This window comes from Calidris pugnax, unplaced genomic scaffold (genome assembly GCF_001431845.1).
Source record: "Calidris pugnax isolate Ruff unplaced genomic scaffold, ASM143184v1 scaffold516, whole genome shotgun sequence".
NCBI lineage: Eukaryota > Metazoa > Chordata > Aves > Charadriiformes > Scolopacidae > Calidris > Calidris pugnax.
The window spans coordinates 163348-187335 of record NW_015091408.1 but is presented as its reverse complement, the minus strand read 5'-3'; the positions used below and the strand labels follow the sequence as shown (position 1 = coordinate 187335).

The 23988-nt window shown below is 50.0% G+C and overlaps 3 protein-coding genes across 3 annotated transcripts; all 3 read left to right on the top strand.

Moving 5' to 3' along the window:
- The first annotated feature begins 3678 nt into the window (after window positions 1–3678).
- On the top strand, window positions 3679–4314 carry LOC106899592 (proline-rich protein 4-like). Its single transcript, XM_014961470.1, has one exon. The coding sequence runs from the start codon at window positions 3679–3681 to the stop codon at window positions 4312–4314; it is 636 nt and encodes a 211-aa protein (XP_014816956.1).
- A 13774-nt stretch (window positions 4315–18088) lies between these two features.
- LOC106899586 (loricrin-like) lies at window positions 18089–18563 on the top strand. Its single transcript, XM_014961463.1, has one exon. The coding sequence runs from the start codon at window positions 18089–18091 to the stop codon at window positions 18440–18442; it is 354 nt and encodes a 117-aa protein (XP_014816949.1). The 3' UTR covers window positions 18443–18563.
- Window positions 18564–21867: 3304 nt separating this feature from the next.
- LOC106899590 (loricrin-like) lies at window positions 21868–22167 on the top strand. Its single transcript, XM_014961467.1, has one exon. It carries the CDS (start codon window positions 21868–21870, stop codon window positions 22165–22167), a length of 300 nt encoding a protein of 99 aa, XP_014816953.1.
- The last annotated feature ends 1821 nt before the right edge of the window (window positions 22168–23988 follow it).

Sequence of the window (23988 nt, the reverse complement as noted above, 5' to 3'; positions counted from 1 at the left end):
CTACGTTGCAGGAAAAAGACAGAGAGAAGAGTTCTGAGCAAGATTTACTACTCACAAGGCAGCACTTGGTTTTAGCTCCTTGAATGTCTGAATTTAGCATAAAGAGAGCTCTTAATTAATTCTGTATTTCCAAATATCCTGCTCCCAGTCACAGACAGACCCTCTCTGTTCCTTTCAGCTTTGCCTCCACCTCCAACCGACAAGATGCCCAACGGTTGCGGATGCTGCGGCGGAAATAACTACACCGTCTGCTGCTACAGCAGCCCCAAGTGCTGCAAGACGCCGTGCTGCCCGCAGTACTGCTGCCCCACCACCTGCTGCATGCCCATGCAGAGCTGCTGCTACACCATCAGCAGCAACAACAGGGGCTGCTGCGGTGGCAACCGCGGGGGCTGCTGCGGTGGCCACTAAACCCACTCGGCAAAGCGCTTCCACTGCTGGCCCATTCGGTGTCGGATATGGATACGGATACGGATACGGCCCTCAACACTCTTAGTCCTTTGCTTAGAGACTGTAGATCATCTCCCTTCTTCTTTGCCTGCCTTTAATCACTAGATGCTTGTAACGTGCTTTGAAGTCGCTGCCCACTGATCAGTGTGATTTTTTCCTTTGTAAGGGCTAGTCCTGCTGTTCATTTTCCTCTTGGTGCGTGGGATGTTTAATTCTGTTGCTATATCATACACCCTTTTCTTGCTCTAATCTCCAATTAGTCATGAAAGCCAATAAAAGTTATAAGTTATGACACTGCAAACTTCTGGTATGTGTTTATTCATTTATCTTTGGCTTTTAAACTCTAGCTCTGCTCTGGGACTTTTTTAGCAGTTCCTCAGTTGCTGAATACAATGATTTTTTTCAACTATTTGCCACGCTACTGATGACAGTGCCCCAGCATATGCAGGAAATTTCTTGGGTCAGTCTTTCATCCAGGGAAAAATAGCTCTTGCTACTGTCAGTGTGTTATTTAAGCTACAGGAGTATCCCCCTGGCCATGCAGTTTCATGCTGGTTTTTTTCCCTTGCTTATGACTTTGAAGAGACACAGTCCACAACTGAAGCATCTCTACGGTCCTAAAGCCAGAGCTAAAGGCCTTTTTTGGTAATGGAAATCTTTCCAGCAAATTTTCTGAGCTTTAAAACTGCTTTCTTAAAAGGCTTGATATCTTGTCAACAAGATCAAATAGACCAGCAGGCAAGGTCTGCACAGTGCAGGGAGGGAGGGAGTGATTGAAAGATGTGGAGACTTAAGTCTAGCCTGAAGGATTCACAAATATTTCATCTGGAATTCTATTAAAGCATGGCAAATTTTCAGAGATGAGATTCAGAAATTAAATATTTGCACTTCGTGGTTTGTAAAATCTTCAGGAAGGGAAGTGACTCCAGAACATCTCTTCTCACATGAAAAATCAATCCAAAACCAGCATAATCTTGGGACTGCGGCAATGAGTTATAAATCTAAAATCCTAGTTGGCCCTTGACAGATACCAAGGTCTTTTCCGTCCTTACATGCAAGTCCCGTGGCTTCCTGCAGGGCAATTACATTTTTCCTGTAGCTGAGGAATAAATCAACTCAGCAGCAGCAGCAAAGCCGTCAGGTCCAAGCACGCGCCCTGGAGTCACACCCCTGAATTCTGCACATGCTTTTCCCAGTGATTCAAACTCCAACGCCGCTGGACAAAGAGCTCCGAGCGTCTCTCACCGAGGCTGTGCCATGGAGTGAGTGCATGGAAATACCTCCTGTGCTGACAGCCCGGGGCTGCCGGGAGGGATACTCCGCTGGTACTTAAAAAATGCCTCAGCCGTCCACAGAAATGCCAAGTGGAGCAGCTCTACAGAAAAATGAGTCAACCCAGAAACGTCGGGAAGGTGGATACGGTGCTTGACAAAGCCTGAAATTGTTAGTTCATGAGGTCAGGACTCCTCTACAGTGTCTTCCTTCCGGATTTGCAGGGCATTAAAAGGGCTTTTGGTGTTGAACTCACTCACTTGAGAGAGGTGTTCCTCATTTGGAAGGGAATTAAGTCATTTAAATAAGGGAATACACATCCCACCCTCTTCCAGTTCACCTCTTCCAGTCATCCGTGCCACACACAGGGCGACAACATCTGCAGTTCGTCATGGTCCTGAGGTCACCCTTCATTCCAACACCATCTCTCCGGCTGTCAGGTTTCTCGGTGCTCTGGAAGGTCATGAGCATCCTGCCAAGATATCACAGACCCTCTCTGACAAACAAGGTCCATCCAGCAGCCCCATCCACAAGGCCAACTGAAAAACCTCCGTTTTCTCACAGAAAATTTCAATTTTCCACTAATAAATCAAAAGCCAAAGATTTTTCGGGTGGAAGTTTAGGAAAAAGAAAAAGCCCTATTCATTGATAACATTTTCAGTGTCAGAAAATGGGTTTGTTTGGTAGAAATTGCAGTTTTTCAAGAACTAATTTTACTCTCTGTACTTTTTTAGATGCCTTCCACAACTCCAGTGCTGGGGTACTCTGTGAGGAAAGGTCATCGCATCAGGAAGATGTTGTTAATTAAAACACAATGCCTGTTTTTGAAGAGCAGAAGCATTAAAATACAAGTTTCAAATTATGTTTTTTCTGAATCTTGCTAATTCAGAGTTTTTTAGATGTAATAGAAATCCACTCAGAGTGGATTACAAAACAGAATCTCAGTTTCACAAAGTTAGTATAAAATAAAGAGTTTTTCCTGCTTCTAATTCTATCCAATGCTATCTATTCTAGCACCTGTTCCATCAGGGGGCACATCCAGCCCCCTCAGGGGGGTTTCCAGCTGTGGGTGAAGCATCCAGAGAGCAGTTTGGGCAAAAAAACCCAACTCCATGGAGCACACCACAAACACGATTCCTGGTTCAGGGCTGGTCAGGTTGGTGTTAAGCTGAAATAGAGTTGAAAAATCAACCACTTCATGTTGAAAACAGAATTTCACTGCGTTTCCGATTTTTCCTTTTTTAAAAAAATTCCTTTTTTTATTCTGGCAGGAAACTTGCTTGTTTTCATGGAGAGATTTTTCTCTGTTTTCTTTCTACCATTCGAGTACCTCTGCTCCAACAACCCTATTTCAAGGCATGAGCCGTTGGGCGCCTGGACGTAGGACTGGACACCTGGACTCCTGGGTCTTTTTGTGTTTTTCCCCACTGCCACGAGAGACTCCTTTTGGCCACATCACTCAGCATCACGGTATTCCAGGTATCCTTATCCCAGGATCCCATCTGACTAACATTAGGTAACAGCGTATTTGAACATGACCGATGGAAGAACTAATTAGATAATGGCCACTGCATATGCGAAGAGCTAAGCTGACATTACATCAAGGGAGATGCTAATTGCAGCTGATTAATCCAATAGCAAGTGCCAGAAAAAATATACATGCAGAAGTGGCACTCAGTGCTCAACTATTAATTCCCAGGGGATGCCTCATGTCCAAGAGAGCTTGGCCGCATATAAAAGCTTCGGCCCCAGCGTTGTCCTCAGGACTTGGACACTCTGCTCAGCCCGTCTGTCACCGGTCACAGGGTGAGTTGGATTCTCTCAGCTGTCTCGGATTCCTCATTTTTTTCTCCATAGAAACAGCAGGAAAAAAAAAAAAAAGAATCAGCGGATTATATTTTTTTTCCCTTTTTCCCAGACTGTTTATCCCCGAGACTTGGCCATCTCTGCCACAGGATGCACTACCATAAAGGTGACAGTGACCAGGACTTGTGCCACGAAGAGAAGGGCTGGACGTGGCACGGTTCCACGGGGTGCTGCCACGAAAGCCCCCTGGACACCGCAAACCTCTCCCCTTGCCACGAGCCCGGCAGCATCAGCCGTGACATTGAGGGGTCCTGCCAGAGCGAGCCCCAGGGCTGCCAACCCGTGGATCCATGCCCACCCATGACCTGCTGCCCACCACCACAGCAAAGCTGCAATCCCAACAAGCCCCGTCGGCGGGTGGAGGTGAGCCACGTCCAGCCTGTTTGCCCCCCACCCGTGAAAATCCACCGCCGGCCGCTGCAGCAGTACCGCCCGCCGCTGCCCTGCGAGGAACCGGGGTGCTGCCGCAAACCCCGGCGGCGAGTGGAGCAGTGTCCCGTGGAGGATACCTGTCCCCCCGTGATACTGCATCCCCGGCCACTGCAGCATCACTGCCCCTGCGTCCCCATCTGCCCCCCACCCATCCAGCGTTGTTGCCCACCCATCCAGCGTTGTTGCCCACCCGTCCAGAGCTGCTGCCCGGCCCCTGTGCCCCTGCCACCGCATCCCAGCCATCACCAGCAAAAGCAGGTCACTCTCTTGCCACCCTGTCTGCAGAAGAAATGAGCTGGGACCCGTCCTTGGTCACCAAGAGGAACGACAAATGTTGTCCCTCACTTCTCTCTCCAAGGAGGGGAGGGAGAGAAAGAGACTTACGAGTTTAGAAGAAACAAAACTGCTTTAATGGAAATATTAATAAAATAAGAAAAAGAAAATAATGAAATATATACAATATCTACAAAGCCATATGGAGCTCCCAGGATGACGATCACATCACTGGCAGGCACTGGGGAAGTCCCAGACTGGACTCAGTAATGGACAGGGACTGGATTCTGGATCTGGATTCCGGATCTGGATTCCAGAACACACGGATCAGGATCAAAGGCAGATGGACAGAGTCTTCCTTGGACACCAACCACGGATCAGGATCAAAGGCAGATGAACAGAATCTTCCTTGGACACCAACCATTGAAGAAAGCGACTGACCCCTTTGATCTCTCAGCTTTTATCCTGAGCATGATACTGATGGGATGGAATACCCTGTTGGTCACTTTGGGGTCACCTCTCCTGTCTGCTCCTCCCCGCAACTACGACCCCTCTACACTTTTTCCACTTCTGACCCTCCAATGGGGCAAAAAACCAAAATTAGCTGAGCTCGGTTGCTATAGCAGTAAGTAGAAGCAGGAGCCTTTCTGCATACCATTCCCTGGCATAAATTATAAATAATTAGATCTTATCACTCTGAGAACGAACAGTGTCTCCACAATATGCCGTTAATTTCAGAGAGTTCAGTTAGTTAGAGGAGCTAACTAGCTAAAAAGTCAAATTGCTGAACAGACTCAAACCAGGATGTTTTGCCCCAAACTGCCGATGCTCCTCCCTCTGCTTTTGGCACGAGACAACGCCGCCGTGGCCGGTGGCTCGTTGCTGCTCTTTGCACACTGGATCCGGGGTCCGCAGTCCCCTGCTTGACCCCAGCACCGACACTTTAAATTCGCAGGGTCCTGCCCTGCCAGGGAACAGGCTTTAACCATCCAAACCCCACTTTGCTCCTCCTGAGGGTAGAACAGCTCTTCTGAGAAGATGAACACCCTGGAGATGGAGAAACCAAAGGGAAAGAGCTGGAGCAAGGACGGGGAAACTGCCTGCCTTGGATTTGCCTTCTCTCATGGGTTCAGCAGACTGTGATTTCAAGGCTGTTCGAGAACAAACAAAGGACTGTACTGGGAAAAAAGTACACACTGTGACTGCAGGAGCATCAAGGACTCATGTGATTTGATTTTCTCCCTGTGTATTCAAGAATAAAGTTGGAAATATTTAGCTGACACTCGATTCCTTTTTTTTTTTTACCCCCTAAAATATCGCCAACCTGACAATGAGATGATGTTAAAAGTCACTTAAATTCTCACAAAGAAATTTGTATATTTAAAACCAAAATCAGAGCTCACACACGAGGATCTCAGCTCCAGCTGTAGTGGTTACACCAGGATGAAGTCCATCTGTGTGCTGTAAAGCCTTCTCCATTGTGGTCACCCACCGCAGGACCAATGGACGGACTTCGCTGTGGTCCATCGGCGAGTGATCTAGGTATAAACAGTTTGCTCTACAAAGTGTGCCATCCCCTTCATTAGCTAGACAGCAACACTGCACTGGGAGGCCATCCATCATGGAAATGTTAATTATGATAATAAGCGTGTGCCCCAGCACGTGAGGCGTGTCTGTGCATGCCAGGAATGCCTTTCACTCGGTGCAGGCTCTTCCCCCGCAGCTCCCCTCTGCCCAGCTCTCACAGGCACACTGGAAATGTGCTGTTTCTCTCTCCTTTTGCCCGAAAAGCCTTCCACTAAGTGCACTAAAATATTTATTGTTGTTTCTCTGTAGCACCTAAGCACAGCCCCAGTGTGTCCTCACAGCTGCTGGCAACCACCAAGGAAAACCAGAAAGAACAAAAAAAAAGAAATTAATTCTCGGTTTTTAAACGCAGAAAACCACAGCAATTTATTTTTCTCATGTCTAATTTTAACCAAACAAAAAGCCACTTTCATATGAACTTTCAGAAATCCCTTTTTTTATTAGTCGGGTTTTGGTTTGTTTTTTTTTTCCCAGCCTTTTCTCACTGAAGCCAGTTCCCAGGCACCGTCCCATTGCGGTGCCCAAGGGTCTGACTCAGAGCCCACAGACCAAGGTGTTTCCAGATCAACTTTGGTCCATCTTTTCTTCCCAGCTGCTTTTCACCAGCTGCCCCAGCCCTCCCATCCCAGTTAGCCCGCCCAGTTAGCCGCAGAACCATTTCTCCAGCCTGCCCAGGTCCCATCCTCCAGCAGTTTCAGTCTCTCACCCCAATTTGGTGCCACCTGTAGATTTACCAATTCCACCCCGTTATCCAGGGCATTAATAAAGATGTCATAGAATCATAGAATCATAGAATTGCCCAGGCTAGAAGGGACCTCCAAAGGCCATCTAGTCCGACCTCCCCACAGTCAGCAGGGACACCCCCAACTAGACCAGGTTGCCCAGGGCCTCGTCGAGCCTCACCTTGAATATCTCCAGGGAAGGGGCCTCAACCACCTCCCTGGGCAACCTGTCCCAGTGCTCCACCACCCTCCCAGTGAAGAACCCTCTCCTCATCTCCAGTCTCAATCTGTTCCCCTCCAGCTTGAAGCCATTGCCCCTCGTCCTGTCACTGCAGCCCTTTCTAAACAGGCTCTCCCCAGCCTTCCTGTAGCCCCCCCTCAGGTACTGGAAGGCCACTATTAGGTCTCCCCGGAGCCTCCTCTTCTCCAGGCTGAACAACCCCAGCTCCCTCAGCCTGTCCTCGGAGCAGAGGTGCTCCATCCCCCTCATCATCCTCGTGGCCCTCCTCTGGACCCTCTCCATCAGGTCCATGTCCTTCTTCTATTGAGGGCTCCAGACCTGCACACAAGACTCCAGGTGAGGTCTCACCAGAGCAGAGTAAAGTGGCAGAATCCCCTCTTTGGACCTGCTGGCAATGCAGCTTTTGATGCAGCCCAGGATGGGATTGACCTTCTGGGCTGTGAGTGCCCACTGCCTGCTCATGTCCAGCTTCTCCTCCACCAGCACCCCCAAGTCCCTTTCCTCAGGGCTGTCAAACAGCTCCAGTACCAGTATCAGCCAGTTTTTCATCCACCATGTAGTTTACCCATCTGGTCCATACCTCCACCAGTTTAACTACAGGGCTGCCATGGGAAACTGTGCCCAAAGCCTTGCAAAAGCTGAGGTAGCACCATCCATCACACTCCACCATCCACAGAGCCAACCTCTTCATCACCGAAACCCATCAGCACAATTTGTTTTTGGTGACTCTGAGCTGGCTCTTCCCTATCACCTGTTTGTGCTTCAGGCACCTGGAAATGCTCCTCATGGGTAGCAGAAGGGGAAGGCTGGGATGTTAGCACTGTGCCCATCATAGCTCCTGACTCACAGGTCACCCGTCAGCCTCCACTGAGTGTCTCGGTCCCTTGGAGATGGTGAATAAGTACATTATTACCTGCCTCACATAGCCAATGTGTGGCTTAAATGATGTGAGTCCTTTATGTGCACCACTCGGTAACTACATTATAATTAAGAGATGCTTATCAGGAATCATGAGTCAAGCAGAACATGCCAAGTGCTGGGAACAGCATCTAAATGGAGGAGATGTTTTGCCAATAAATAATTTAGTCCTCGTTCCTGCAGCGTGTTTCATTTACAAGGGGAAGACTTGGAACCATATAAAAGGCCTCCGATCCTTTGGTTCTCATAATCTGGTCTCCTGGTCAGCGTCTGCCTTCCCTCACGAATTGGGTAAGACACATTCTGGAGCAGCCAGGGGTTTTTTTTGGGATGGGTGTCTGGATTCAGGAGATCACAGTCCTGGCACGCTTGCACTGTCCTTCAGACAATGCTCTACACAAAAGGACTAGAGGACAGTGGGTGAAGCCAAGAAAGAAGCTACTGGGGGACTGAGTATGGGATTTACTGCAATGTCACTATGTGCTGCGGTGCCTTATATCTGTTCTTGGAGGGGAAAAAACTCAAGAGTAAAGTCAGAAGGAGGGTTTGGGCACAATATGACCAGTATTGGGCAACTGCAGGAATTTTCTTTAGATCCAGGCTTTCAGGATAAAGCAAGATTGACCTATGAATGGCTCACTAAAGTGAATTTATGGGAAATTAAATTAAAACGGGGGAGATGGAAATGCAAGCCTATCTGTCCGTGTGATTTTCAGGTGTTTCCCTACAATTCGAACATGATATACTCTTCTGGAAGAGAATCGTACTTCAACTTGAACTCAACCTGGTACGATCCCTCAGGGTCCTGGCTGGACACCCGGCGCACACCCTTCCGCTATGGCTACAACACCTGCTCCTCAGGGTGCGAGGGCGAAGGCGTTGAAGGCATGAGAGGGCACAACTACCGGCATTACGGCTACCGGCAGCCGGTCTGCTCCGAGAGATGCCATGGCTACTCTGCAGCTGGTTCATGCCACGGCGGCGGGGGCTCGAGCTGTGTCAGGAGACCCACGTACAGCTACGGGTCATCAGGGGGATGCCAGGGCTATGGGAGGTCGGTCTGCTCTGAGAGATGCCAAGGGTCCTCAGGTTCATGCCATGGAGGTGGTTCAAGCTGTGTCAGGAGGCCCACGTACAGCTGTGGGTCATCAGGAGGATGCCACGGCTATGGGAGGTCGGTCTGCTCCGAGACATGCCATGGAGGAGGTTACCAGGGGGGAAAGCCATGCTACAGCAAGCCAACACGACACATTCCTCAGTGCTGCCCCGTTCCAACTTGTCCTCCTCCGGTGCAGCAAGGTTGTGCACCCGTGGCAAAGTGCATCCCAAGCCAACCACCCATGGCAAAATGCATCCCAACACAGCAGCCCGTGGCAAAATGCATCCCAGCACAGCAGCCCGTGGCAAAATGCATCCCAACACAGCCACCCATGGTAAAGTGCATCCCAAGCCAGCAGCAAAAGCAACCCTGCAAAGTGCCAGCCCGGAAGATAAAGTAGAGGACACGAGGAATGAGGATGAATGAGAGAAACTTCTCACTTTTGCAACTTTGCCGTGATGGTCAGCATGTCCCATGTCGCCCGTGTATCTCCACTCTTCCTATTTCGCTTGTAACGTGCTTTGAAAGTGTAACCCACTGTCTCTGTGAAATATTAAGTGCTGTTCATCTCCTTATTTCACAGCAGACGTGGAGGTAATAAAGAATTATGGGTCGTAACCCCCTTGCATCAGTGTTTTCCGCTTCACTCCTTTGAATTGCTTCTGTTCCTTCTTGTGGCCAAAGTTGGTGTTTGCGGTGTTCCTGTTTCCCCTCACATCGAGGTTGCTGGTTGATTCAACCTGGTGTCTTTTTATTCCTACTCCAGACAACTTCCTCGTGGAGAAGGGACTAACAGTTTTCACCACGGACTCTTGATGCAACCCAGCAATTAAATAGTAATATACTCATGTAAAAAAAAAAAAAAACATACACTTCATCAGGGAGGTAAAAATGCGAGGGTGTGCTCAGCACATCATTTCATTCATGGATGAGGCAATGGGTGCAGGTTGATTTATATTAGAAGCCTCCAAAATAAGCTCCAGGAAAAAAGCCAGGAAGAGGATTCCGAAAGAGGAATGGTACAGCTAGTGCAGAGCAAGAGGGGATGCTGAAGCTGGTGAAAGAGAAATGCTCTGGTCCATGGTCCATTAGACATTCAGAGACCCCAAACATGACAGATCTTGACCCCAAGGGAAGCAGCTCCTGCAAGACCTACGTGTCTTCCAGTAGCCGGTGTTCAGTGATGCTCGGTGCCACTCCGACGGCTGAGAGAGGTTTGGGAAAGACCAGGGGAGGGTGAGACCTCTCAGAGCTGAAGACTTTGGCTCAGGGAGAAATGAGGATCATCTGGCCAGGAATACATGAAAATGGAAATCAGAAAGGGGTTTGTAGACATCACGGGGGGACTTGGTTGGACCCGCTCTCTTTAACAGAACAAAAAGCCCCAAATTCCTTGTAAGATACGGCCTGGTCGGGTTGGAAAAGGAGGCTTTTTGCAGCAAAGGAGGGATCTGGAGTCAGTGACTCACAGCATCGTGTCCCAGGTGGCTCCTCACATCTCACCCAGCCCGGCCGAGAGCTTCCATCGTCTCCATCTCCCGGTGTCCTGCCTGGCCCAGCCGGCAGGAAGTGACACATCACAGAACCAGCTGCTTTGCAATGTTAATGATGGAGATTTCTCTGGATAAGGCAAGGAAATAAAAACAGGTGCAGGATGCCCCTGACTGGGATGGAGGTTTTATGGTGGACACACGGGGGCTGCCAACATGCTCTGCCTGGACACGGCAGAAGCCTTCCTCACCATCCTCTTCTTTGACCACGTGCAGAGGCTGATGCCAACATGTGTTACAGAGCACACAGTCCCCGACGGGCTCGGTGGGCTGGGGCAGCCCAGATGCCCACCCCACGGGCTGTATGGTGGGCTGCAATGGCAGCACCACTCATGCAAGCCTCGGGGAGCTCTGAGGAAAGAAAAGTGCCAGCAAAAGTATCACAGCAAAGGATGGGGTGGTGGAAAAGGCATCACAATCCACTTTCCAATCACTTCTGGAGTTTGCTGGGCTGTGGAAGAGAGGGCTGGAGAAGACCTCAGGAGGGCAGCTCCCACTTCTGAGTTTGCTGGGCTGTGGAAGAGAGGGCTGGCTCCCACTTCCCACATCCCAGGGAAGGAGTTGTTCTGCTTAAGCTATTTTGACATATATTTGTCCAACCTCTAATGAGAGGGATTTCACACAAGCGATCCCTGTCTGAAACAAAAGAGAGATCTTCTTTGTGTTTAAATCACCTCTCAGGGATTTGCACGTTTTAACTGGTGTCCCCCAGATCCTCCTAAGATCCTGGGGTTTTCTGTGCCTCATGTACCTCCTTCATAAGCAGAAAACCTATAACTGAAATATGGAAGAATCATGACCAAATATAAAGCACCCAGAAACCGTGATCCAAACTGGGGAACAAACCGGCTCCTGAAACAATTCCTTCCATAAAACCATTAAACGACCCAAAGGAAAACACTGTCATCCACCCAGAATAGGATCAAGGAATGCAGGGAAGCCTCTCCCAAAAACTAGGAGCTTTGCAGGAGATATGTGGGGCTCAGAGACCAGCTCTAGGGTCAGTGTGGTCCTGTCTTGAACACGCATCCAGTGCACGTGAGCGTTCTCCCCACCAGGCTACGCTCAGGCAGATTGTCTCTATCGCCGAGAGAAGTGATAAATGTGTTTGTCACCATCCACATGATCTAGGGTGTAATTAGTGAATCGTGAATAATAGTTTCACAAGAATTTTTGTTCTTCCGACGTTTGTGAAATATCCTCAGACACGGTCTGATTTCCTCATGTATCAATCTGTTCAAGTGATTCAGCTCCATCAGTTGGTCCTCGACTCTCTATTCTATTTTAATTCGATCTGTGCTATTGTTAATATTACAGTGGCCTCTAGAGTCCTGGGTGAGATCAGGCCTGGTGTGCTCTGGAGGCAGAAAGACACTTTTCTCCCCAAAGCAGAGCATTTAATCAGCAGAGACGACGCAGATCCCGACACCCTGCCCAATGTATATGTGAGGATTGGGGCACAGAGAGAGCTCAACACTTTTCTCCCAACTTTTTTCTCCAATGTAATAATGGTAACTAATAGCAGACATTTGGAACAAATATCGTAAGAATGGGACGCTGTTGAAAACCGTTTGTCCTTCCGAACATCCTGCCTGGATGCTGTCTCCTGTGGGGTTTTTAAAACTTTCTATTCAGGTTAAAAGTCTCTCTTTGAGCAAAGAAAGGACCAACTTGTAATATTGCAACATTCCTTTTAGTGCTTCTTTGTTGTTTTGCTCAGAAATAGGCTTCTCTTTGATGCTACTCCCCGGCCACATCCCACCACCTGCGTTTGCCCACTCCCATCCTTCCAACCAGACACGTCCAGCAGGAATTTGCTTCAAAGTCTCTCATTGCCGTCTCCCACCTCTAAACCCCAAACCTCAGTGATGGCTTTAGAGCCCAGAGGCACCTTGACTCCTTTTGTAACCCACCAGGGCCAAGCCCCATCGCCCCAGCAGAGGCAGACGGCCAGTGCTGGCCCCAGGACTCAGTGGAGGATGCTCACACTCCTTGTTTTCAGGGCACCCCACACACAGATCAGCCCCAGGCTCTGTGCTCGCCTTCTGCCGCCCCATCATGTGCTCATACCTGCATCCTTAATTCCCTTTGTCTCCTTCGCCCACTCACAACCTAGATTTTTTTCCCAAGCTGCCCAAACGCACCCATTTTCCCTACGCACCACTGTGGCCCTATTTCTGCTCTTTCAAGCCCCTTCTATTTTCCGGGTCCCTTTGCAGCCCAGTCCACCAGCCCACCCCACTATCCCACCTTCCCATCCACTAATACTTTCGCATTTCCAATTTGGACTGCTTTGCAATAGGCACAAGAAACAGGTGAATGTTTTAGGCAAAAGCAGCAAGACCATCCAGAAACTTCCCCATCCTCACGCATGAACCACACCAGGCGTGGTGGGCAATTAACATTTTTATGGAGTAACGAGAGGAATGGCGATCCCAAAGGCGGGATATTGATCTGCTTGCAACACCATGAGTCAAAACAGGAGTGTAAAAACTCTCCAATTAGCAAAGTGCTCGGGGTGGTGAACAATCAAGTCCCTCCGGTGGGACCTCATCTTGTTTCCGGAGGAAAAATACTGGGCGCCCTATAAAAGATCTTGCACCCCCATTCTCCTCGTTGTCTCAGCTTCACGCCTCCTCTCAAATTCCTGCCGAAAAGGGTAAGTCGAGCTTGATCAGACTTTTGCACTTTTAATGATCGTCAGCTTTGTCCTGATCCTGGGGTCTTGACCACTTCTCTTACACATCTCATCTCTGTGACTCTCTCTGGACACAGTCCTTCTGCCTGGGTTGTCTTTCCCATCCATGTCCATACATAAATAGTAGGAAGGAATGAGTCAAACTTAAAACTTACTGGTTCAGACAGCTGAGGACTGGACTTTTCAGGTCTAGCTCTGGACTCTGGTCACCACTTCTCACTAATCACTAAGTGCTTTAACTTCTATCTTATATATTTCCTAAACATAAAAGAGAAAGGAAAGACTTGATCAAAAGAAGATCCACAGAGTACTCTGTAAAATTCAGGGACCGCTACATGCAACACTAATTTTTCTCTCTTCTTCAAGAATCTGGTTTATAATGAGAGTTTATTCTTGATATATAATTCCATCTCACTAGACATCAATTACTGTTAGCTGACCAACATCACAATGCCTCTTGCCTTTGCACCCGCTCAAAGATTAAGGTCTTTCTGGTAGGTCTGCAAAGATGTGCTCCCGCCAGGACAAAGACCAGTGCCACCGGCAAGAAGGATCCTCATGCCACAGCAGTGAAGGGTGTCATGGGAGCAGTGGTGGACCCGGATGCCACAGGAGCAGTGGTGGATCCGGATGCCACGGAAGCAGCCATGGATCTGGTTGCCACAGGAGCAGCGGTGGATCTGGTTGCCATGGGAGCAGAGGATCCAGTTGCCACGGGAGTGGTGGTGGATCTGGATGCCATGGGAGCAGTGGGGGATCCAGTTGCCATGGGAGCAGAGGATCCAGTTGCCATGGGAGCAGTGGTGGATCTGGATGCCACGGGAGCAGCGGAGGATCCTGCCATGGAAAGCCACAGGATTGCCAGCAGCAAATTTATCAAGTCTCCTCAAAGATGAAGTGAGCAGGACATTATCTGTGTGTCATCCACATGTATGTCCTTGATGTTGTGCTGAGTTCAGAAAGCTTTGCATGTCTCCTAGCAATCTTCAAAGAAAATGTCTCCTCTCCCTCCCCTGGGGAGTCCTGTACCTCCGATGAGCTTAGCTGTGGGTGCTAAAATTAAACTGTGTACATTCACACTGGCGCGGTTTTCTCTGTATCATCAATTCAGAGTTCATGATTTTCGTGCTCGTGATTTTTCTTTCACCTTGTATTTCATACCGCAACACAAGACACCTTGTGCTTCTTCAACAGCCCTGCAGTTACCCTGCCCAGACTCAGGCAACAGGGATTGGGCACTGCCACACTCTCCCCTGTGGACTCCAAAGGAAAAGAGAGAGAATAAAGAATTTTAAATGCTGACATTTTAGGAGGCCATCTCAGGCCTCTGCAGTGTAGGCAGCTCTCCTCCATACCACCTTCCTACAGAACTGGAGACCCAAATCCCCCACCAAGATCCCATGGGCTGCATTGCACAAGCCCTCGGGGCTGGCTATGGGCACAACCATGGGGCAGAAAAAGTCCTATAAGCAAAGGCATCCTGGGATGGGACAGAACCCCTTTTTTTTTCCATTTGGCCCCAAAGCATCACCCCTGGGGCAGGTATCTCCACATCCTTGCAGAAACCCCTCAACAAGCCTTTCTAGAAACCCTCTCCTCAGCATTTCAAGAGTCCTGGGTCAAGCCAGGGGCGTTGCAAGATGCCAAGCGTTACACAATGAACTGATAAATTTCTTCTCAGCTTGTAATTAAATGGCTTGTGTAATTTATTGGTTTGGTATTGCCATTCATGAAATGGATGTCGCCCTGATAAGATTATTCTCAAGTGTGTCACGATGATCAGAAATATCTGGCATTGCTGAAAAGGGTGCAAGCAGCAGATGCCTCCCTGAACAGGCTTTGGGTGTAGGAATGGTTTGAAAAGCCTGGTTGTGTGACTCCGGCATTTGCCTTAAGCCCCATCACAAACCCCATTTTCAACACGTTTTAAGGTGGCCAACCACAAAATCTAGAGGTGCCCAGGACTGCTGGCTGGGTGCTGCTGATCTTCAACAAACTCAGAACAATTCTAACATGAGGAACTCCCACCTGGAGCTCTGCCTCCAGCTCAAGGGACCCCAACGTAAGAAGGACATGGACCTCCAGAGGAGGCCCCGGAGATGCTGGGAGGGCTGGAGCCCCTCTGCTGGGAGGGGGGGCTGAGAGAGTTGGGGGGGTTCAGCCTGGAGAAGAGAAGGCTCTGGGGAGACCTTGGAGCCCCTTCCAGTCCCTCAAGGGGCTCCAGGAAAGCTGGGGGGGGACTCTGGATGAGGGAGGGGAGTGATGGGATGAGGGGGAAGGTTTTTAAGCTGAAAGAGGGGAGATTGAGCTGAGATGTGGGGCAGAACTTCTTTGGTGTGAGGGTGGTGAGAGCCTGGCCCAGGTTGCCCAGAGAAGCTGTGGCTGCCCCATCCCTAGAGGGGTTCAAGGCCAAGGTTGAAGCAACCTGGGGGTTGTTCTAGATGATCTTTACGGTCCCTTCCAATTCTAACCATTCTGTGTTTCTGTGAATGCAGCACAATGTTGAGAGGCAAAAAGTACTTCGAGTCTTTTTTCACGGATAGTATTTACCATATTTCTTCTGATGGCAGAACAAAACACAATTAAACAAAAGTGATCAAACCTGGGTACAGTTTGCCCTGACACTGTTCTCGTTCATTATAGCAATTAAGCAATACAAAAGAAGCATTTAGGTTGCATACCTGATTCATTAACCCTGCCCTGTCTGCCCGCCTTTCCAAAAATCCTCCATGTTTCAGCAACAGCAAACGTGTCAGATGTTTTTCGGGTTGTGGGAACCACTCAATACTTGTGGTGCCTTAATGAAGGCACCTGCATTCAAAGCAGGAGCTCATAAGAGACTGGAGAGACCCCTCGGTGCCTGGCAGCTTGTTCAGTTTTCCAGCTGCTTCCCAGAGGATGCTTCTCCAACAGCCTTAGCAAAGGCGGGATGGAGTTAAGGCTCCATCTCACCGTGGTCAGCATTTGGGAATAGCATAAAAACTTCATCAGCATGGAGAAAGCCAAACAAAAGGCAGGAAAGACAGGTCAAGAATACCAAATGCTCCAGCATCTCTGCAGGCAGGTGAAATTTTTTTCAGGTAGTGTTTTCCAAGCATTTTTCATAGAATCATAGAATGGTTTGTGTTGAAAGGGACCTTAAAGATCATCCAGTTCCAACCCCCTGCCCTGGGCAGGGACACCTCCCACTAGACCAGGCAGCTCAAAGCCCCATCCAACCTGGCCTTGAACTCCTCCAGGGATGGGGAAGGGTTTTGTCAGTGTTTTGCACTGAGAAAATCACAGCAGTCCCCTATTTCAGCTCACAACACCTATTTTAGTCTTTTATTTGCTGCCTGTTTAATAACTGAAAGGGCTTCCATGAGTAGTGGCAGAAAAGGGCAAAACAAGGTCCATGGTCCTAAGCACTTCCCAACTGATGTCACAGAGGTACAGAAAAGGTACAGGGAATAACTCAAATTATTCTTCACAATTAGCTCTCACTGCAAACATGGCACCTGGCCTGGCCTCAAGGTTTGTGTGGGTTTGTGCATCCAAATAACACTTGGATTTGTTGGCCAATTACGAGCTAATTGGGGAGCAGGGCAAAGTGCTCCAAAAAATGATGTTCCTACGAGTCTGGAGAAAGTCCCTGGGGTCTGCCAGCTCCCTGCAATGCGGCAGCCACCCCAGGCCACCCTGCGTCACCCAAGGTAGCACCCACGGGAGCCCTTCTCCTCCGTGTGACAGCACCGGAGCCACTCACAGCCTGGAAAAAAACCACCGGCGTTTCGGCTCCGGCATTACTCACCGACTGAAAGTTAACCACGTAATTACGTACCTCGTTAATCCTGGATCACTACCTAGGGCAGGTCTTGCCCCTTCCAAAAATAAAAATCCCAACTGCTTTTGGTGGAGAATTCTGGCAACAGCAAGAAACTTTTGACCGACAAAAAGAGTTCCACAGGGGCTGTCTTCTCTCTCTCTTCACCATTCCACCACCTGGTTTAAAGCAAAACCAGCCAATGGTGGTACCAGCTAAATTGCTGCTCGGGAAGAGTTGTTCTACCATTCCAAAGACATTATTGGTACTTATAGGCTCATCTCTGGGTTTATGGGCATTTGCAGGACTAAGGCACCCCAAGACATTTTAAAAGGATGGTGTGATTTACATATATGACTTAAATCCCCCCACTAAACCCAAAGGATGTGATCAACACCAAAACCAAACCGGCAAAGCTGTGGAAACCGGGGCCACCCACACGACTCCCCCACTGGAGCTATGGGCAGGCAGAGCTGGCAATTAAATATTTCTGCGGCACAGGAAAGACGACCGATAACGAGAGGCGAGACCCGGCGCGGATGGAGTGAGTCACACGGGCAACCTGAAGAGTGGGGAGGCAAAAAAAAAAAAAAAAAAAACCCAAAACCAAAAGCCATCGACGAATTAAAATGAACAAACCTCTGTGACAGGGAGGTGCTTCACTTCCAGTTGGGGTGCGCTGGGAGCGTATAAAAGCGGTCCCGTTCCAGAAAGCTTCATTCCCTCCTTGCACCTTCGCTTCACGAGCATCTCAGGTAAGACCGGGGATGCTGCGGGGCTTTGGAAGCCTCCAGATGGGTTGGGAACAGGCTGAGCCCCATGGCTTGTACTGGGTTGGGGCTTGTGAGCAGGGAGGTGGGGTGAGGAGGGAGCACCAGAGATGCTGAAGGAGAGAAGGGAGGTTTGGACTTGTCTCTGGGGTGTTCTGCTCCCTTCAGGAGTGAGATGACTCCAAAAAGCCAGGCATGGTCAGCTCTGGATGCTCCCAGCATCTTTATGGCTTTGGTGGGACAATCCCAGGGGTGGTATAAGAAGCTGGTGTAAGGTTTAAGGACGATTGTGGGATCTGACTAAGACTGGATAAATGTTCATCCAGATTCCTCTTCCCTGGAAGAGCAGAAAGAAAGGAAAGGCCCTGACAGCTCTTCTTTCCCCACAGGTCACCCCAAAACACAACGATGTGCTCACGCCAGGACAAGGATCAGTGCCACAGCCAGGAACGCTACACCCGCCACACCAGCGGTGGCTGCCACGGGAGTGGTGGTGGCTGTCACAGCTCTGGTGGCAGCGGTGGCTGTCACAGCTCCGGTGGCGGCGGCTGCCATAGCTCCGGTGGTGGCGGCGGTGGCTGCCACAGCTCCGGCGGCAGCGGTGGTGGCTGTCACAGCTCCAGTGGTGGTGGATGCCACAGCTCCGGTGGTGGTGGATGCCACAGCTCCGGCGGTGGTGGCTGCCACGGGAAGCCCCAGGTCCACTGCCAGCAGCAGCAGCAGCAGCAGGTCCACCAGCTGCCCTCGCAGAAGATGAAGTGATGGGGTGTCTCCAGCAGCAAAGGCCACGCACGGACCAGCTCCCTCTGGGCTCCCCAAAGCTTTGCAAGCCCCGGGGCTGCCCGGACGTGCACCTTCTCCTCAGCCCCCCAAGAAGCAACACTCCCTGGGGAAGGGGCATCACGTGTGCCTCCCTGCTGCCTCCGCCTGATGCTCCAGGCTGTGCTTTGGCCCCATGAGGTGCCCATGAGACAATAAAGCATGAACTTCCCCAAACCTCTCTTGTGTTGGCCTTTCCTTAAACTCCTCATCCTCATTTTCCATGCACGCTATAGGCAGGGGACAACTGGGTGTAGAGGAATATAGGGTCTATACAACAGGTCATATATCTTAACCAGGGGAATCCACCCCTGAAAGCACCAAGCCCTTCAGCCGGTGTGCACAAGGAGATCATTTAACGTTGCCTTTTAGGGAGAATGATTTTGCTGCCTAAAACAGTGCAATTAAGCTCAGCAAAGTCTTTAATTCTTGCATTTTCCTAAGCTTGTTGTGCCTGTGCCGATGGCAGATGAACCCAGCAGGTATCTGGCCCCATGAGCTGGGCGAAGGGATGCCAAGAGTCAAGGGAAGAAGAGCCAAATCCATCTCCCTTCACAGCCAGGACCTGGCAGAGGTGCTGCTGGAAAAGCAACTGGTGCCGGGGGGTTGAAACTGGGAGCAGCCTGGCCCAGATGTGTTACAGCTGAGGCTGAGAGAGGGAAACTGGGGAGTTCAACCACCCCCTGCTGCTAACCCCTCTCATCCCAAGAAAACCCTACAAGTGATTACTAGCCGTATTTTTTGATCTTCCTTTCTTTTGCCCCCTAGGTTTTTGACTGTTTAAAGATATTTATTTTTTTCCTGTAACCACAATAAAAAAAAAAGGACAGAGGCTTCTCTGCTTCTGTTTTGATGTGGTTTCTGCTCTGAACTGAAAGCTGAACTAACATGTCTGAGAGTCTGGGGACTGCGAGAAAAACACCAGCCTTTATGAAACTTGGTGCAGAGCTGGTTACACTGACAACACTCACATGTCCCTCCTCATTGAATGAACGAGATCATCATCATGAAAAGCAAATCAGAGTTAAACTCTCCGGTGCAGAACATCACCCCTGACCCGGGCCAGACGCGACTTGTTATTAATATCCTCCAGAAAAAAAAAAAAAAAAAAAAATCTGTAGAAGGGTTAGTGGACATGCAAAATGGAAGGGAGCTAGCAAAAAACGAGTGTACTCTTTTTCAAAAAACCCTCAAAAAAAAAAAAAAAAAAAAAAGACAAAAACAGATTGCAAAAGACTCATGCCCAGAAATGCATTTGTCCTTGAGACTTTAGTCACCAGTCGTTATTTTGGGTGGTAGGAGGGGTGCACACAGCAATAGCAGGAAGCCCCGTGGACACCATTCTCAGCCCGTGCAGGAACCGTCCCCTTCTGTGCACACAGGCACTTGCTCCACCAGCCACATGGATTTTGCCTCCAGCACACACAGCTCCAAGTGGGTGTCTGCCCGGCTCCTCTGCTAATTACAACCGCAGCCACCGGTTTCTGTATGAAATTTTATGACATCAGCAGCAGTCAGCACGGTAAATGCCGACCGCATTTCGTGCTGGTTGAGCCACAGGTCTGGGAGGTTGGAGGAGAAGGTTGCAATCCTCCCCGTAGCCGACCCCTCGGGTGGGACAGACAGCCTTCGCCACCAGGTGGGAGGTTCGTGATGAACAGCTCAAATATCCCAAATTTTGGGTGTGAGCAGAGTGAGCCACCCACACTCTGGGAACACCTCCAGTGAGGTTTCATCCTGTCGTCACCACATCCCCCTCTACTCAAGAGTGGCCACATGCAGGACGCAGGGACCCCGGGGGCCAGGTCAACCCCCTGCCAATGGGTGTTTGCCTGAAGCCAAACAGAAATCACCCAACGGCGTCCAGGAGAAGCTGGAAGGAGCTAATTTTCAGTGTCACTAGCGGTGCTGAGCACAAGGAAATAACCCTCATTGATGTGTGTCTTGGAGTTCAGCTCAAAGAGTCCAAGGTGTCTGTCGGTGCTATCCCCTCCTCCCTTGGAGAGCTACCAAAACATTTCCCTTTGGCAACAAGGTGGATCTCCATGTCTGTTTTGAGCAGCTCCCAAGGTTATCTTCTACGTCTCAGACTTTTTCTTGCCTTTATCCTCTAAATATGGAGCTGTAGCCTTTAGAGGTCAATGTACTTTGTGGGGTGATGAAGCGTGGGGCAGCTTTTCAACCAGGACAGGGCTGTGCAGACGGGCCATCTCTGGAGCTCCAGCTTTGCTCCAGAAGACAGACCAATGAGGTAGCCAGGACCAGATAGGTTTTTTAATTCCTCAGGCTTCATTTCCTGATCTTTGTCATTAAGAGGATGGAAATAGCTAGTCTCTGTCAACGGAACACTCAGGGACCTTACTCAGATGTATGTGAATACAGGAGGGTTGCAAGGCTTTCAGCAGTCCCCAAGACTGTCTTTTTACCTCTCCGGTGCCTTTTGGGGGTAATTCACACCCTTTAGGTCAAAGACGGGTGCTAGAAAACCCCTGCTGAAGACCTGAGGCCATCCTCTAGAGGAAGCCCAGGACCACTTTGTCCCCATGGCCACAGTAGCTCCCTCAGACCGAGCATCTCAGGGAGGAGAGCAACTTTCCACTCCTTTCTACCTGGATTATTTCTGGCTTTATCTCATGCCGACTCAATAGCAGGGATTAGACTCTGTGAGCAGAGCCTCATGGGACGGGGCTATAATTATGCCTGGATTTAATTTAACAAAACAAACCCCAAACAGACGAGCCTTTGGAAACACAGGCACCCACGGGTTTTCCTATGATGGGCAGGTGAGGCTGGCAATTAGATACTTATGTGGCACAGGAAACAGATAAAAAAGGAATGATACCCATCACAAATGAGTCAGGCGAGAGATGTAAACAGAGGGCGGTTTGATGGGGATTGGGTATTAAATTAATAGATCGTTATGACAGGGAGCTGTCTCATTTCCGGGCAAAGGGACCCGAGACCTCTATAAAACTGCTCCAGTCTTGGGGATCTTCATTCCCTCCTCTTGCTTTCCCCCCAAGCTCAGGTAAGTCTGGCAGCACGGGTGGATTTTCCTCCTTTGGGGGCTCGTTTCCCAGCAAGGGATGGGGAGCGCGGGTTTAATGCGAACGTCGCTGTTGGGGTGAGGGGATGTTCACAGGGTGATGGGGTGCATGGAGGGAGGCTGGTGATGAAATCCTCCATTGGTGGGATGGAGGGCACTGCTCCAGACCTGTGGGGGTCTCCTGGAATCCTGCACCACAGTGCTGGCGGTGGGACTGGGGCAGACCCCAAGATCGGGGCGGTGGGGCAATCCCAGGGGCGGTGGGAAGCGCAGCAGCCCCTGACAGCTCCTCTTTCCCCACAGGTCACCCCAAAACACAACGATGTGCTCCCGGCAGGACAAAGACCAGTGCCACAGGCAGGAGCGCTACACCCGCCAGGCCAGCGGTGGCTGCCACAGCTCCGGCGGTGGTGGCTGTCACAGCAGTGGTGGTGGTGGCTGTCACAGCTCCGGCGGCAGCGGTGGTGGCTGTCACAGCTCCGGTGGTGGTGGATGCCACAGCTCCGGCGGTGGTGGATGCCACAGCTCCGGCGGTGGTGGCTGCCATGGGAAGCCCCAGGTCCACTGCCAGCAGCAGCAGCAGCAGCAGGTCCACCAGCTGCCCTCGCAGAAGATGAAGTGATGGGGTGTCTCCAGCAGCAAAGGCCACGCACGGACCAGCTCCCTCTGGGCTCCCCAAAGCTTTGCAAGCCCCGGGGCTGCCCGGACGTGCACCTTCTCCTCAGCCCCCCAAGAAGCAACACTCCCTGGGGAAGGGGCATCACGTGTGCCTCCCTGCTGCCTCCGCCTGATGCTCCAGGCTGTGCTTTGGCCCCATGAGGTGCCCATGAGACAATAAAGCATGAACTTCCCCAGACCTGTCTTGTGTCGGTCTTTCCTTAAGCCCCTCATCCTCATTTGGTGGTGGAGTCTCCACCTCTGGAGACATTCAAAACCCTGCTGGATGCCATCCTGTGCAACCTGCTCTGGGTGACCCTGCTCTGGCAGAGGGGTTGGACTAGATGATCTCCAGAGGCCCCTTCCAACATGTATCATTCTGTGGCTCTGTGGTTCTGTGGTTTTCTGTCTGTGCTATAGGGGGGCAGCTGGATTAACCAACATGCTCGTGCCATTTGTGTAGATCTATTTTCTTTCTGAACCCTTGTGATGCTCCAGTGATCAGCCACAACCAGCGTGGATCATGCCTGGGTGCTCACCAGCTCTGTTCTCCTCCACCAGCTCTCCTCCACCAGCTGGGGCCAACAGGTCCCAGGTGATGGGAAAAACACAAAAACTTCTCCCCATCCCACAGCATGTCCTGTCTGGGCCCTACATCCAGGGTGTGGAGATGGTTCTAGATACCCAGGATGGCCCCCGGTGCCCCAAGACCCCCAGGACTTTGCATTCCTGCCCCATCCCCTTGGGGCTTCTCCACCATGACAGCTTTATTAACACAGCTTTGAGCAACCTTCTGCCCAGGGGGGCTACTGGTGGTCACCTGGTGGCTCACAAAAATCAGGCAGGCATCGTGTTGTACAGTTTTTATTGCTTTTTTTTTATGGTGTTACAACCATTTACATAAGAAAGAGAAAAATAAGCCCCCCAAAATTCCTTCTGGCTATTTACAATGCAGAAACATCACAGTTAAGGCAGCTGATGTATTAACCCATTCAGTCACGTGGCAGCCAAAGGACCGGACCTCCATCGCTTGAGAGGAACAAACTACTGCAGAAAACATCCATCTGTGTCACAAAGTGACCATAAAGCAAATCCTTGTCAGAAACGACACGTCTTCCCCTGACTTTCCAAAAAAACGTGCAGGTGAGGATATAACTATTACAAATCTGATAACTATCTGTAAGATTTCTTCCCAGTGAAACTCAGGGTTTCTACCATCCCCTCCTTGTCATTAAAACGGCCTTGTTTACTGCTTTCTATATCGGGGAGCAACGTTTTAACCAAACACAGCCAAGGAAAACAGTCCCTTTTCCTAGTCCTCTGGCCGTTCACTCTCAGTAGTGTTTCTTTGCAGGTTAATTACACGAAGACATGGGTAAAGGCTTTCCTAAAATAAAAAAATAATGAGGGCTAAGCCTCCCTTTTTCCCCCTTTTTTTTCAAATGGAAAATAGAGCCTGTATGCTGCCCCAGCATTTATTAGACTGAAATGTCCTCACGGATATTGAGGTGCATCTCTGCTGTGTTGTCCCCCCCCTGAAACCTGTAGGAATTTTGCCGTTCATTTCAAATGAGCCGGAGATTACCTCCCAACCGCAGGCTTTTAATTTTCCCTGAAGAATTGCTGCTCTTCATTCATCATTACTATACAGCCTGACTCAACTAATTGTATGGCTCATTCCAGCCCTATTGACTGGGGATTTTTCACTTTCTACTCATTAAAAAAAAAAGGAGCTCGTGGAAGAAGGGGTTGATGCATCAGCCGTTGCTCTGCCGCTGTGTTTAGG

What these genes read in the sequence shown, in the direction of transcription:
- LOC106899592 (XM_014961470.1), top strand. Translation starts at nt 3,679, where the DNA reads ATGCACTACCATAAAGGTGACAGTGACCAGGACTTGTGCCACGAAGAG.
- LOC106899586 (XM_014961463.1), top strand. Translation starts at nt 18,089, where the DNA reads ATGTGCTCACGCCAGGACAAGGATCAGTGCCACAGCCAGGAACGCTAC.
- LOC106899590 (XM_014961467.1), top strand. Translation starts at nt 21,868, where the DNA reads ATGTGCTCCCGGCAGGACAAAGACCAGTGCCACAGGCAGGAGCGCTAC.